Source organism: Neopelma chrysocephalum, unplaced genomic scaffold, assembly GCF_003984885.1.
Source record: "Neopelma chrysocephalum unplaced genomic scaffold, ASM398488v2 Primary Assembly neopelma1_71, whole genome shotgun sequence".
Classification (NCBI taxonomy): domain Eukaryota; kingdom Metazoa; phylum Chordata; class Aves; order Passeriformes; family Pipridae; genus Neopelma; species Neopelma chrysocephalum.
In genome coordinates this window covers 3,692,400-3,706,860 of record NW_020897731.1, presented here as the reverse complement: position 1 = coordinate 3,706,860, position 14,461 = coordinate 3,692,400, and the positions used below count along the sequence as shown (strand labels likewise).

General features: G+C 41.1%; 2 protein-coding genes across 10 annotated transcripts in view; one reads left to right on the top strand and one right to left on the bottom strand.

The window, feature by feature from the left end:
* EVC2 (EvC ciliary complex subunit 2) overlaps positions 1-4,724 on the bottom strand; it is a 72,090-nt gene extending 67,366 nt beyond the window's left edge. For all 6 annotated transcript variants that reach the window (XM_027686367.1, XM_027686369.1, XM_027686371.1 and 3 more), the window contains exons 1-2: positions 4,459-4,724; positions 1,255-1,309 (exon numbers count right to left, since the gene is read on the bottom strand). In XM_027686367.1, coding sequence (XP_027542168.1) covers positions 1,255-1,309; positions 4,459-4,656 — 253 coding nt within the window. In that variant the 5' untranslated portion in view covers positions 4,657-4,724. The remainder of the gene's footprint in view (positions 1-1,254; positions 1,310-4,458) is intronic.
* EVC (EvC ciliary complex subunit 1) overlaps positions 4,717-14,461 on the top strand; it is a 51,096-nt gene continuing 41,351 nt past the window's right edge. For 2 of the 4 annotated variants that reach the window (XM_027686377.1, XM_027686376.1), the window contains exons 1-5: positions 4,717-4,940; positions 7,886-7,996; positions 10,506-10,589; positions 11,103-11,335; positions 12,296-12,380. In XM_027686377.1, coding sequence (XP_027542178.1) covers positions 4,770-4,940; positions 7,886-7,996; positions 10,506-10,589; positions 11,103-11,335; positions 12,296-12,380 — 684 coding nt within the window. In that variant the 5' untranslated portion in view covers positions 4,717-4,769. The remainder of the gene's footprint in view (positions 4,941-7,885; positions 7,997-10,505; positions 10,590-11,102; positions 11,336-12,295; positions 12,381-14,461) is intronic. The other 2 variants (XM_027686378.1, XM_027686375.1) reach the window with 2 other exon arrangements.

Genomic DNA, 14,461 nt, shown 5'->3' with positions numbered 1-14,461 from the left:
CACTATTTTAACCACTAACAAAAAGGTACTGCGTGTCAAAATCCTCAACTTTTTCTTTAGTGTCAAAAGGTTTTTCTGACATTTAAAACTGCACACATTGCATCTCTCAGTGGATGGTACATGCATGATTTGCAACCCATCAGAAAGCAAGATGCACACAGCAAAGATGACACTGAATAAATACTGGAGAAAAAAAAAACAACAAGAAAGCTCAGCAAATCTGAATTATCTGCTTTCGTGTTTAAATTAATAAACTCATTTGTGAATTAGCCATGGCACAGGGCAAAGAAATTAGAGGTATCTCACTAGATGACTGCCTCTAATTCTTGTGTAATTTCTTGGCAAATACATGTCATGAAATCATCTCTTGGGGAACTGTGGTGATGAGGAGGTTTATTTCAGACATTAATGTGCTATATGAGGATGTATCAGGGTGCTCACCTCTACCACATCTGAGTGAGGTGGAGCTCTATTTATAATACACATATGAAGAAAAGAAAGACCAGAGACTCAGAGAAACTAACTGATTTTTTCAAATTTACACAAAGAGCCTGTGGCAGTCAGCCCTCAGATGAAGCTACTCCAAGCTGTAAGGGACTTCTCTAAGTTATAGAGCACCCTATTTCAATCAGATTAGGTAACCACTACTGGAGATGCTCAATGTACCTGAGATCACTGACAAAAATACTTGATATCCACTGTAAAGAGTATTAGCATCGTAGCAATACTTCTAGCCCCATTATGTCAATAAGACTTTAACAACTTGGTCAAGGACAAAGTGTATTAGTTATTGTAATTGCAGAGGTCTTTGAAAACAGCTTCAAAAGTAGGTATAGCAACAGTGTTAGTAAATGCACAAAGGTTAAGTTTGCTTCTGAAAGGGAACAAGGTCTCAATCAGCTTTAAGTAATATGGGTTTTTCACAACCCAGGGAATGTTGGACATCACAGGGTGCTCCCCTACATCATTATGTTCCAAGAGGAAAAATGGCTCCTCCCGAAAATTATTCAGAGCAGGGTAAGAACTAAGGTCTTCTCACAGGGGCTTTATCCTAGATCAGTTGTATAGGGAACCTAGAGCACCTTTCTTCCTAACTTCTGAGCAAACACTCCTCTGTGGCTCAAGATCAAGAGTCCCACTGATGACAGCAGGCCATCAGGGCACAGTTCCAGTCCCCTGCTCACTTTCACACCCATGCCCTGTGAGTCCTGGGACTCCCACAATGCTGAAAAGAGAGATGAAACAGTTACATACCTGCCATTCCTAGGCATCCCATTTGTTTCTGAAGCCACAGATTATCTTTAACAACCTAGAAGAGAGCAATTATAAAAAATAACTCTTTTCATAAATGTCTATTATTAAACTTTTATGCTCAATTTATGCTTCACAGTTACACAGAACCCTATCTCACAAAGCCTTGTGTTTCATGAAATTAACTACCAAAAGAGACACAACTCGGCTGGAGAGGTCTCCCACAGCTTGTAAAGCAGTACGAGGCTCTGCTGCCCAGTGTGGTTATGCCCACTCAGGGCTCAAATTGTACTTACACGTCATATTATCAGGCTGAGCCTCTGCACTTCAGTGGAGCCCAAGGGTTTGCTATTAGCTTGCTCTTATTAAATAATCTTTCTTTGCCATTTTCAAAGGCATATTTGAGGAAATCTGATCACTAGGAGTCAGCAGGAATGTGTCCATATTAGATGATCAAGTCTACTGACATTACACTCATTTTTCCTCTGCAGCACTAGACAGAGCCTTTCAAAGGGACCACACGCTAAAAACCACAGCTCACGAGGCAATCTGTGCCAGCCTCCTGCCTGTGCCTGGACCGCAGAGATGGCCACAGAAACCACAGCTCTAAAACGTCAGTAAAAGAAACTGGGGCTTATAAGGATTCTTACTGCCCAGTGTTTTGATCAAGATGTAGTAGTCATACAAGCAAGTTTTCATTTAACAAAAGTGCTTCCTTGCAGGAGATAATACAAAGTTTGGAATGTCAGCTGATTAGCAAAGACCTAACTCTGCCAAGTGACGTGACCCGCACTTGCTGTTTCTGTTTGCTACCAAGCACTGCATGAGAGTAGTGTTACGTACTGACTTGTGTCAACACCACTGTTACACTACAGCAAGTAAGGGGCAATTGCCTTTTTTGGCTGCTCAGGGAAACCATCAATTTGCTTATTGCTAGAGCTGTAACTTTAGTTAACCTGGTATGAAAACATTTCTCACTTCACAAAGGGCATTGCTTTCAACATAACAGAAAATGCAAGACATCTCACAAATTTGGATGTACCAGGAGCCCGGGGTTTTAAGTGGACACTGCTATGGAAAACATGTCCCGGATCAGAGGCAACTCTTGCAGAGGAGAAAGAGACACGGAAACAAACCTGGGGAGGTACGTGCAGGACACTCTGAGCAGTTCCAGGACTCAGCTCTAGGAGATTCCAGGCACTTTTCACTAGAGGTTATTTCCAAGTACCTTATACTGTTCTCCAGAATTCTTGTACACAAGTTGAGTTATGGTAAAGTTCTCTAATGCCATTATTGATTTCTTTTCATTGGTTAAACAGTCTGTATGCCCATGAATTTTAGCAGCCAAGCATCTCAAGAGCACAGAAAGAGCAGGAAACTCCAGTGGCAAGCTTAAACAAAAAATTGTGTGGTGGATAGATACATATCTATACATATACATTTCCATATATGCATACAGATACGCGGAACAGAAAAAGGGAATCAACCTTTGCCAGATATTTCTAGAGCAGTCTAGAGCTCTATCTGCATTAAGAAAATGTGTATCAGTACATTGAAGTGATGTAATGACATCAGTTTAAAACACTGATGAAAATATAAAACACCAATACAACGGTCTTTTACATTAAATGAAATCTTGTTTCTAAATATAAATACCAAATATTATTCTTATGCATTATGTCAGTATAGGAATGTGTTAAGTATCAACAGTTACATTGTAAATGAGCCTGTAACAAAAGCAGACAGTTGTCTAAGCATGCATAAAGACACGCAGAAAATGTGGCTTTCTAGCTGACAAGCTTTATTTCCTACTTCCTAGGAAATCAGTGCACAAATGGCTCCCGAGTTCCACAGGCTCCAGGCATTCATTCCTGTGTGGTTTTACAACAGCTGAAGCACAAAAATCTATGGTGTTTGTATGTCCACGTGCATCAACTACAAATCACATAAGAGCACTCCTTGTTTTCCCTTCTGTCATATCTGTCATTCAGTTCTCAGAAGCCTGCACTGGAAAATATAGCCTGGGTATTCAGCACAAGTTTTCCACTCTGTTACGAGTGTGTCCATAAAACCAGAGGGCACCATGAGGGGCTCCGCATGGGCAAACAGTGCCAATTCCATGGGCCAGATCATGCTTCAAAAGTAATTAATTTAATGCAGTAATACTGTGAGCAGGCATATTCTCAAGTTCTACATTAATTTATTCTTCTGGTAGAATAAGTTTGCATATTGTTTGTTTTCATTTTCCTGCAATACTACTTCCTGTTGATTAGTCTTTCTGTAATCTCATCACAGACTATCATTTTGACTCTCTCTACCCCCCCACTGTGCACAGGTTCAGGTATTCTCCACATGGGCAAAAGAAAACTATGTTGACATGTTTTGAGATGGCTTGACAAACATAAACCAGGTAAGGAGAAAGAATGACACATAGAAGCCGCACCCTAAAAGCTAGTGGCCCTCCTCATAGGGAGATGATACTAGTGGGCAGGAGTGCTGTGACTACATAAACACCAAGCGCCTCTGCTCAGAATTACAGAATGACAGAACTGTTAGGGTTGGAATGGACCTCTGGAGATCATCCAGTCCAACCCCCCTGCCAAGGCAGAGTCACCTAGAGCAGGTTACACCAGGTGGGTTTGGAATGTCTCCAGAGAGACTCCAAGACCTCCCTGGGCAGTCTGTTCCAGTGCTCTGCCACCCTCAATGTAAAGAAGTTCTTCCTCATATTGAGGTGAAACTTCTCGTGTTTTAGTTTGTGGCCATTGCTCCTCGTCCTATCGCTGGGCACCTCCAGAAAGAGTCTGGCACCATCCTCTTGGCACTCGCCTTTGAGGTGTTTACATGAAATAATACGACTCCCTTTCAGTCTTCTCTTCTTTGCAGGCCCAGCTCCCGCAGTCTCTCCTGGTAAGAGAGATGCTCCAGCCCCCTACTCATGTTTGTGGCCCTCCGCTGGACCTTCTCCAGCAGCTCCTTGTCTTTCTCGTAATGAGGCTGCCCCACCAGGCCGACTCCAGACAGCTTTTCGGGCCGCTGCCCTCAGCCCAAGTGTTCGGGAAGCGGCCGCTGCTCCGCCGGGACACGTTCCCCGAGCACACCCTCGGCGTGCCCTTACACAGGGCCTCCCCTTCCCGGGGCCCGCGTTCCCTCCCCGCCAAGGGGCCGCTCCGCCGCCCGCAGGCACAGCGCGGGCACAGCGCTTACCGCCGTCCGACCGCGGGGCTCCCAGCGCGGGCCCCGCCCGGCGGCCGCTGCCAGGGGCTGAGCGGGCGCTGAGGGGCCGCCGGGGAGCAGCGCCAGCAGCAACCCGGCCAGCGGCCACCGCATGGCGGCGGACGGACCCTGGCCGCGGACACTTCCCAGGCGCTGCCCCCGAGCCAGGCCGGGCCTCAGCCGCCGCATCCACCCGCCATCGGTCTCCTCCCACCGCGGCGAAGGCGGGGGGCGGGCGGTGGAGGGCCCCGAGCGGCGGGACCTCCCCTCGCCCCGCTGCGGGCCGGGCCGGGCGCGGTGCTATGGCGGCGGCCGGGGGCTGCCTGCGGTCCGTGGGGCTGCAGTTCTGGGCGGGCTCGCTGCCGGCGCTGCCCGCCCTGCTGGCCCCCGCCGTGCTGCTGGGGCTGCTGCTGGGCGCCGCCACCGCCGCCCTGCTCTGCCGCTGCGCGCTCGGGCCGCGCCGGCGGGCACAGGTACGCGGGGCCCGCGGGAGGGGACGCGGGCCGGAGTCGGGGCGAACGCCTTGGGAGGATCAGGAGTGGTCTGTGAAGGTTTGAAGGGCGGGAGGCGCTGCCGGCCGGCTCTGCCCGCTGCATGGGACGGGTGGGGCTGCCCGGGCTGCGCCCGGTGCCCTGGGGAGTGCCTCGGTACGTGGGGAGCCCGGTAATTCTTGACACACCTCCGCTGGAAAGAGTTTTACTATTCGTTTTAAAACAAACGGGCTGACTCAAAAAGGAGGCCGGTGTAAGTGTTGACGCGTTCTGAGTGTTGCCCCACTGGCCTGTATCTCTGTCATAGGTGACCCAGAAGTTGCCTCTCACAGCTATCGCTTCGTGCACCAGGCTGTGTTGCTTTTGGGGGTAATGGAAGATGTACCCGGCTTGCAGAAGCTTTGCGAGATAATTGAAAACAAACGCTAATTTCCACGCTAAACCAGTAATCTTACTTCGAAAGGGTTTTACTGACTTTTCCAAGGTTCATTTTACACACAGCACGGAGTATTAGTACTAACCCGCAGCAATAACTTTGCACTGAGGGTACACCATGGATACCTAAGAAATAAGGGAGCCCTAACATAGCTGGTGGTTTGTTTGATGCCAAATCAACAGGGTTTTCTAAAGCATGTGATTTTGTTAGTAACATACTTGCTTTTCTAAAGTTTTAAGTAACGTAGTGGATGGTTCATGTTGCTTTATTACATAAAATGTTTGTTTGGACCCAAAGATTGCAGTGGCAGCCCACACCCGCAGAACCACTACCGGGCAGATATATTTTCTGAGAGTTGTTATTGATTTATGCTTCTTTCTCCCATCACATTTAGTCCCAGGTCATGGTGGATCGACTGGATGTAGCAATGGTTGGCGCTGACATAGCTGGGAAATTCTGAACCCTGCAGAGGGTTCAGCAGTGGGTGGCCTGGACTGGCTTGGTTTTTCACCACACCTTTTTTGAGCTATGGCCGCTTTGCTGCGTGTGTATTTGCTAGTGTTGATCATCATTAAACATGACATAGGAGACAAATTCTCTTACTCCCAAGTGCTTTTAAGTTGGAGGTTTGAAACTCTGTTTGAAGCCTACTAATGGAGGCACTTCAAATGCTGGATCAATGCATCCTGTGTGAGTGCAAGCCTCTCTGATTCAATTGCTCATTTTCCCTGCCTTAATAGATGTATCTTTATTGTACTACCGCTACTAACTCAAATGCAGCCCTGTACGATTTTATCCTTTATGTCATATATGTCAATAGGGAATAGAAGCTGTCAGTTTTCTCTGGCCTGGATCTTCAGATGCATTTAGATGTTTAAATGCCATTAAAATCGATGCTTCTGCTGTAAGAGTGTTATTTATTTTGAAAGAAAAATAAACTGCCTGCTGGTGCATACAGAGCACATTTCAGGGTGGGCAGGTGAGTGTGATTGCCCAAATTGAACAGGGTTACCTTAGGACGTTCCTTCTTCACACTGTCTGCCCCACTGATGCTGTGGAGCAAGCCCAGTGAGTGTGTAGCAGGTACTGAACTGCACATATTGCAGCCTTCTGTATCCAAAATAGAAGCAAGGATAGCTTGCCTGACTATGCCATGTTCCATCCCAAGCAGCTGAATTCTCCTTAGAGTGGGAGCAGGGCAAGTTCCTGGAGTCCAGAGCAGCTTTAAGCACCACAATAAGCCGCCAACATTTGTCACTCAGCCCCAGTTAATCACTATTTTATAGATCTCAGCCTTAGTCTGTGGAACTTGGATGCATGCAGTTAAGTGCCTTATTGGTTTGTTGATCTGCACACAGGATGCACTGGGATACTTTTAAGAAGAAACCTTGCCATGGTAACAAATAACTTAAAAGGTTGCTGAGGGAGCCTGTAGCTGTTCTTTTGTCATAAGGAGATTTTTAGGAACCAGCATCTGCAGTTCACCACATCTTAGAGGCTAACCCAAGAATATAATTGAATTATTGCATAGTCTAAGTTCCATAGAGGTGATAAAGGCAAGTCATAAGGAATTAAATGTATTCAAAGGCTGGGCTGTTCTCTGTATTCTGACAAAATGACCTACTTTACATACCAAGTGGCCAAATAATTCAAGGAGAATCTTTCTGTAAGACAGTGACATGCATAGTAGCTGCAGCTGTATCATTAGACTACATCAAAAAGCAGTCAGTGGATTGAAAACCTGGAAAATAATTTAAAAAGTAATCAACGTAGCATGGCTGCCATCTTTTCCTTCACTAAAAATAGCCCTTCCAATGCTGTGTTTGGAGGCATTGACCAACGTTAGTATTATTTTTTGATTTATATATTGCATAGGGAAGATCATGTGTAGCAGGAGGTTTCATTCCCAGACAGTCTGTATCCCTACCAGTGGCTTTCTGTGTTTGTTTGGGAAGTGAGGGCAGTGATACAGGCTGCGTTTTGGGGAAGGAAGATGATTAATGTTTTCTGGTGATTATTTCTTCCTGACAGGAACTTTCTCACACATAAAACTTCATTTAGGAAGTTTTTCTCATAGCAGGGGAGCAAAAATACGTGTTGTTCTCTTCATTGCTGACAATTATAGACAATCTTAGTTAACTTGCTTTAATTTAGATGTTTGAGCTCAGACCATGAAGTTGACTCCACAGTCTGTAGTAAGACATTTTGAGAGCAGATGGATTGATTTGACATGTTTACAGCCTCTGAAAACTTTTCATATTAAAATTCTACTTCTGGAATGAAAAATTATGAAGTTCATTAATTTTAATTATTCCTTCCTGAATATGTAAAATTTTCATTTTCATATGGTATTTTTCAAAAATTTTCAACTAATACTGAAATAATTTTCACAATGGAGACATTATTGTGTCCAGGCTGCTGTCAGAGATGTTTCCAGTGGATCTGCATGATCTCAGTGTTACATTTTATGTATTTTCTCTTGGAATTTCAGAAAGATGATTCCCAGAGACTTCTGGAAAGCTTCAACTCTGATGAAAAAGAACACACATTCGCAAAAAATAGAGCAGAACCCTATACATCAAAAGAGGAAATGGTACTGGAGGTAAAGCTTTGCTCTTGGTAGTAGATGTCCATTTTGCTGCATGTGGCAATGAGCACATTCAGGGCCTGATCCAAACTCCTTTAATTTTAGTGGGTTTGAAGTTGAGACTTTAAAAAGGGTTCAGAAAAGAGCGTAAGATGGAGACCGGGAGTTGATTGCTGCTTATGAATGCAACCATTTAAAGCACTCATTCACCTCTATGAATTCCATTTCACCTGGGAGACTCTTTGGATAGTTTAATCTAGATCCTGAGTTCTTTTTGCACAGAGGCTTCTTTGGTTTTGTCTGTATGTCATCCTTAGTTTCAAAAAGCTGATGGAATAAATTACCACTATTGACATAAGAAAAAGTTCTTAAGTACTGGAATCAGTGCCGATAGTTAATAGTGGATTCTTTCCTGGATGAAGAGCTCTATTAGAGAAACTTTTACAGTAAGGAAGTAATCCAAGTACTGAAAAACCACTGTGGTGAGCTGGGATTCATGGACAATTGGAAAAACAATTTGTGAAGAAAAGTAGTAGAAGGTATAAACTTTAGCCACCCTCGATGAAAAAATCAAATAATTTTTTTTTTAATAATCTCAAAATAACTGGAGAATCAGTCCTACCATGTAGTTGTTAGATCAATACCTTTGACCCAGAGGTGATTTGACTGCTCTTGGCAAAGTTAAAGGTTGTGGTTTTTTTAAAAAATGTGCAGTTCAGCTAACTCAGTCTATTATACATACATTAAATACATGCAGAAAATGTCAGTTAAAGCCAGCCAGTCTGCTGCTTAGCTTGTAACAAAAACTGGTTTCAGAACAAAGAGGAGATAGATGTTATTGTTAACATTTTACTGTTAGTTTAAATCCTGACAGGTAATTAATCTTCATTGCAGTTTTGTGATCAGGAATGGTAACAAACCATGGTTGGTCATTTTGCTGGAGTTAAAGTACAGCATAAAAAGTGAGCAAATTCTCTTTTGGAGTGTAAATCCTGTGGGAGAACTTATGCAATTATACATCTTTATGCATATTATCAGTGCTTTTGCAATGGGATCACAGTCTTTTAAAGATGATCATTCACAACTACATCCATTTCCCAAACATGTTAACTCATTTATAACACATTAAGAAGTAACCTTGTTATTTGAGGGACTTTCTCCCACCTATTTGTCTTAACTACTGAAGTTACATTTTTTTTTTGTCTATTCATTTGTTCTAATTTTCAGAGGCTTTTGCTGTTACTAGCATCAAATTGACACTTCACTAAGAAACATAGATGGAAAATGCTTTTAATTAGGTTAGAGTACTTCAGAAAAACAGGTATTTTCATTCAGAGACCTTCCACATTGCAATAATACTATAATTACTGTATTATTAATAACTGTGTGTTATTTATGCCTGCTGAGAAGCAGGATGTATTAGTTCTAGCACTCTACAATATGGCTTTTCCAGCTTTGGTCTGGCTGCTCTGCCTTCAGCCACTGCAGAGCAATAGCTCTGTCAGCTCCTGTCCCTGAGTATGTTCTGCAACACTGAGACTGCTCAGTGTGAACAAGTGTTTTACATGCTGCCCCCATGCTTTTAAATGTATCAGTAAATCCAAAAATTTCTGGAAATAAGTGAAATGGAGATGAAAAGGTGCAATGATAGAAATCTAATGAATTATATAGTTTGCTTCTCTCTTCCCATTTCTATTTTTAATACTCTACTAGTGCTTTGATATTTCCTAGAAAAAGCTGTATAGAGAAAATTATATTTTGACAAATCAGATTCTTTCATTTCATTTGAAAAAATCAAAAAAAATAGAATAGGAAATCTCCTAGTGCTTGGATTCACTTATCTGTTTCTTATAGACAGACTTTTATTAAGCCATATATAACCTCTCAATACAAAGCCAATGATCCCATTGTTCCAGTAGCTAGAAAAAGGGAGTCACAGCAAGTCAGACTATGTGGTATAGCAGATTGTATAAAAGGACTGTGTTGTCTACAAAAAATTTTTTGAAAAAACATTGGTATTTTCTCTAGATTTTAGCTAAGGGTTGTACTATAAATGTTCTTCCTGGAAAAAGGTGATGACTAGGTTTGCTTAATCTATTGTTTCTTCATTTAAATTGAAAGACAGAATTTGCAGCAACGATTATATCTGTGCAGCTTATCCTTTAGTAGTTTCTATTATTAAGCTAATTTCAGTCTCATGTAAAATCTTTAGTTTTTGCTAAGAGGTGGGGGGGTACACAGACATGACACAAAATGAAAATATCATGTGAATACCAGCTATTGCCTATTCATGCTTTCAGGATTAAAAACATTTTTAGAGCAGTGGTAATGACAAGTGTTCCCTTATCGAGTTTTCATACTCTGCATAAATCTTAAGAGAAGACTTCTCCTGCCAAAGAAAAAACAATCAATTAGTAGTTATCAATGAGAACTTCTACATTTTGTAACAAAAAGCGGCATGCAATACTTACAGGTACCAGATCTACTGCTGTTCCCAAATGGTTTTCTGTTCTTTTCCATGCAGGAAAGTGAGTCTCCTCTGGACAGTAACATCACGGCATTTGCATTAAAGGCAAAAGTGATCTATCCCATCAATCAGAAATTTAGGGTAAGGTTTTAGATTCTACTTGTAAAAGTTAATGACAATCATTCTGTATCACAGTAAATTGCAGAGTCAAGTAAAGAACATTTATTGCCAATTTGCTTAATAGGGATCTTTCTTTGTTTATAGTCCATTGACTCAGGGTTTGTTCTGTAAGGCATCAACTGCTTTCAGCTCCCCCTGAAACCTGCAATGCTTTACATGCTGTCCAGTCAATTTTCACTGTAGCTAAGAGACTTTTCTGCCCATTAACATTAATGGAAGTTGGATCTGTCCAAGGAGCCTTTAAAAAAACCCCATAAGGATCTGGAAGGAAGAAAGGATACAACAACAGAAGATTGCTTTTCTGGGCAATGCAAAAACCTGTCAATATGATGAATCTCAATTTATATATGGAAACACTTTTGCTGTGTATACTGTTTAATTTTTCTCTTGAAAGCGAACTCTGCAAATTGATGAGATGTTTATCTCCTTATTGTGTTGTATTAATTGACCTCGTGAATTTTCTTTGACTTTTAGCCTTTGGCAGATGGCTCATCCAATCCATCTTTGCATGAGAATCCAAAACAGGCAGTTCTGCCTAATCAGGTTGTGGAGACATCTACATCAGGCAGCCTGGGATCCCTGAGCCAGGGAGACAAAGAGGACTGTAGTTCCTCCACAACAATACATTCCACAACAAGCGATGACAGATTTCAGGCTCGAGCCTTCCTTAAGGTGACCAGCTTCCCTGAAGTGCTGACATGTGAGAGGTAAACAGTAAATTTACCCTTGCGTTTGGTCATTTCCTAGCATACCCTAGTGGTTTTCGGGACAGTCACTGGAGGTTTGGTGTAAAACAGAGGCTTGGCTTGAATGCATACAGTCACCACATCAAGACAGGGTTATCTGCTTATAACCCTATAAAAGTGGTTGGGGAGATTAAAGTTATACATTGTGCTGTATGTTGAAATTCAGCTTGTTCTTTATGAAATTTTGGGAATCAGAACTTTGGCAAAAGCTGTCTTGTAAAAGGTATATCCGTGTTAGGATAAGGAGATACTTTGTTACGATTCCTATGCTGGATTCACATGTGTGGTGATGTGCTGAACTGGGAATGGAGTCCTCTGCACTGTACAGTGTCCAGTCACACAGCAGGTGCCTTTAGAACACCAAGTGGTCTGTTCTCTCCCTTTTAATGGGAATCACTCATGTCTTACTGTGGGAGAACAGCTCATTTGTCAGACGTGCCACTGTTGAGCAGGTAGAGCTAATTGAAATGGGCTGTCAGCTCTGATTATCTTTCAGCTGCACCCCTGGATGAACACATGTGTATCTGTATCCTCGTTAGCAAGGATAAGGATATTTGTGTCACAGGGGCTGGGGAAGGTACTGGTGATGAAGAACATTTTCAAAATGGTCACTCTTATTATAGCTGTGTTAATTTAAAGCCACGTATTCCCTTTGTTGGAGCCACTCGTGCCTATGTTTACCTTGCCTTTTTCTAAAGGAAACTGCAACTCCCGCTTTGTTAAAAGCACTACTTTGTTTTGCTTACTTTTACGTACAGAAATTTTATCTGAAAGAGAAGGCAATGTAGAAATAAAGTGACTTAACTGCTTTTTTGGGACAGTGGTTTCAGGAGAATTTAGTGGTTAAATGCAACTATTGTATGGTGTTGCCCTTTTGTGTAGCCATCATTTGGATTAACACTTCTTTAATCTTTGTTTTAGTTTTGATGTTAAGCTCTGCCTTTGCAGTCTAGTTTTAAGAGATCTCATGCATCTTGATACTGAACTCAGAAAAGAAAAACATGTGGTAGGTAATTATAACTCATTTATAGCTCTTTGTTTTGAATATCTTAGTTGAATATCAGTTTAGGAAATAACATAAACAACCGGCTAGCTGGGATGTAGTGTAGCAGAGTTGCATTTCTGCATTATTGTCTTTATTTTTGTCTCCTGTTCTGCATATGTATGAGCTTCATAAAGGAGTAAAGTATAATGAAATATATTGGTCTGTGAAATACCAATAGAGGAAATATAAAAAATTGGTTTTAAACTTTACTCCAGAGAATAACATACAGTGCTTGAGGTTCATAAAGAGAGGCAGTAAATTAAAATTTTAAGATGAGTTTATCTTAAGGACAATGCTTGTGTGTTGCAACTCCAGAGACTTCAAGCTTTTTGAATAAAATTTAAAATTCAGTTCAACTGAATCAGTGCCATTGTGATAAGTACAATAGTTGTGATTTTGTAGGACTGAGGCATTAAGGTACCATTTAAACCGTAGATAACTACCTACACAGGTCACATTATCCAAAGCTGACAAGAACAAAGGAGAAAAAAAAAGAAAGATATACAATTGAAGCCATAGGATAGTCAGGACAATTGTTTTTGCTGACTAGTTATGATCAATTATAGAATCATTACTGATACTGAGTTTTAGCTCAGTTAGTATAAGTCTGGACGTAAAATCTGTAGCTTTCTCCTCCCTTTTTTTCTTGACTTCTGTTTGAATAGATTGGTCATTTCTGATATATTTTACTAAAGGCACTGAGAATATCTGAAAAGGTGGGATTTTCTGAACAAATTTCTACACAATCCAAAGGAGTAAGCATAAAAGTAAACCTGGAAAGCAGTTTCTCTTCTGATGCATTATTCCCATCTCAATAGATGAGAAAGAGAACTTACAATCAGATTCCAGAAGGAAGTTTAGCTCAACTAGGGAAGGTTGAACTTGATTTCAAAGTTAATCATCAATTTGTAAATGAAGGTAAGGTAGCAACACAGTAATGTAATCACAGAAACACTGATAAAATGAGCATTTAATACGCTTTGTGGCCCACTAGAAATCACCACCACAAATGACTTTGACCTTTAGCTGAATATTTAAATAGCTTTATATTTTCGGTAGCAGGGAAAAAGGGGAAAAAATAAATCTAGAGAATAGTTTTTTCTTTTTCCACTCTACTGTCTTTGATTTCAGTCAGTCTTTCTTAGCCTCAGGTCTAAGGAAACATATCCTTTCCTTTCAGTCTTTTCCTGAATTCTTTTTTTTTTTTCTTTTAACAATATGTTTTATCTTGGTGGTGTGTTCAAAATTTGCCAAACTCCTATCCAAAACATTTGCAAGTGAGATCCAAAACATGGCTGCTTTATGGTTTTCTCTTCTGCTGAGCTCTAATAATAACATATTTTCCAGATTTTGCTCAGCCGACACGTTGGCTTCAATAAATATTTTTATATGTAAATATGTTTTTATTTATGTTTTTATCTGTTTAAAATGGGCAAGTTCTGCATCATCTGTTTTCAAATATATGAGTAGCAGGAAGGTGGCTGTTAAATTTTACATATTTTGGGTTTCACATTGGAAAGTGCTGCAGGAGTTAGTAATGAAGTGAATTGTCTTTACACTGAATCTGATTAAGACAAGAGGGGAAAAGGTTAAGCAAAAATGTTCCCGGTGTTAAAAACATTCAAAACCATCTTTTTGAATACACTAGTATTACAGTCTTAAAAAAGAAAAAGGCACATATCTGGAAAATAAATATGTTTCTTGTAAAAGAAGCCAGCTAGAACTTGAGATGTTTACTTTTGGCTTGTGTATAAAAATGGTGGATGTTTCATGTGGCTGACTACAGTTAAAATCATCATAACAAATCTTTATTATCTTTAGAATAGATAGTATCTTTCAGTTTAGTTTTTCATGAAACTTTAGAAAAATGGACTTTGCATTTTTAAGTGATCTGCATTTTCTTCAGTCAAGAACAATTTCAAATGTGTCAGTTTGGTTACAAGGATTAGGAGATTATGTCCTTGTCTTTGTTAGAATGTAACACCATCTTCCAGTATCTTACTGAAGCCAAAACCAAAGAATTTTTCACAATGGAAATACTG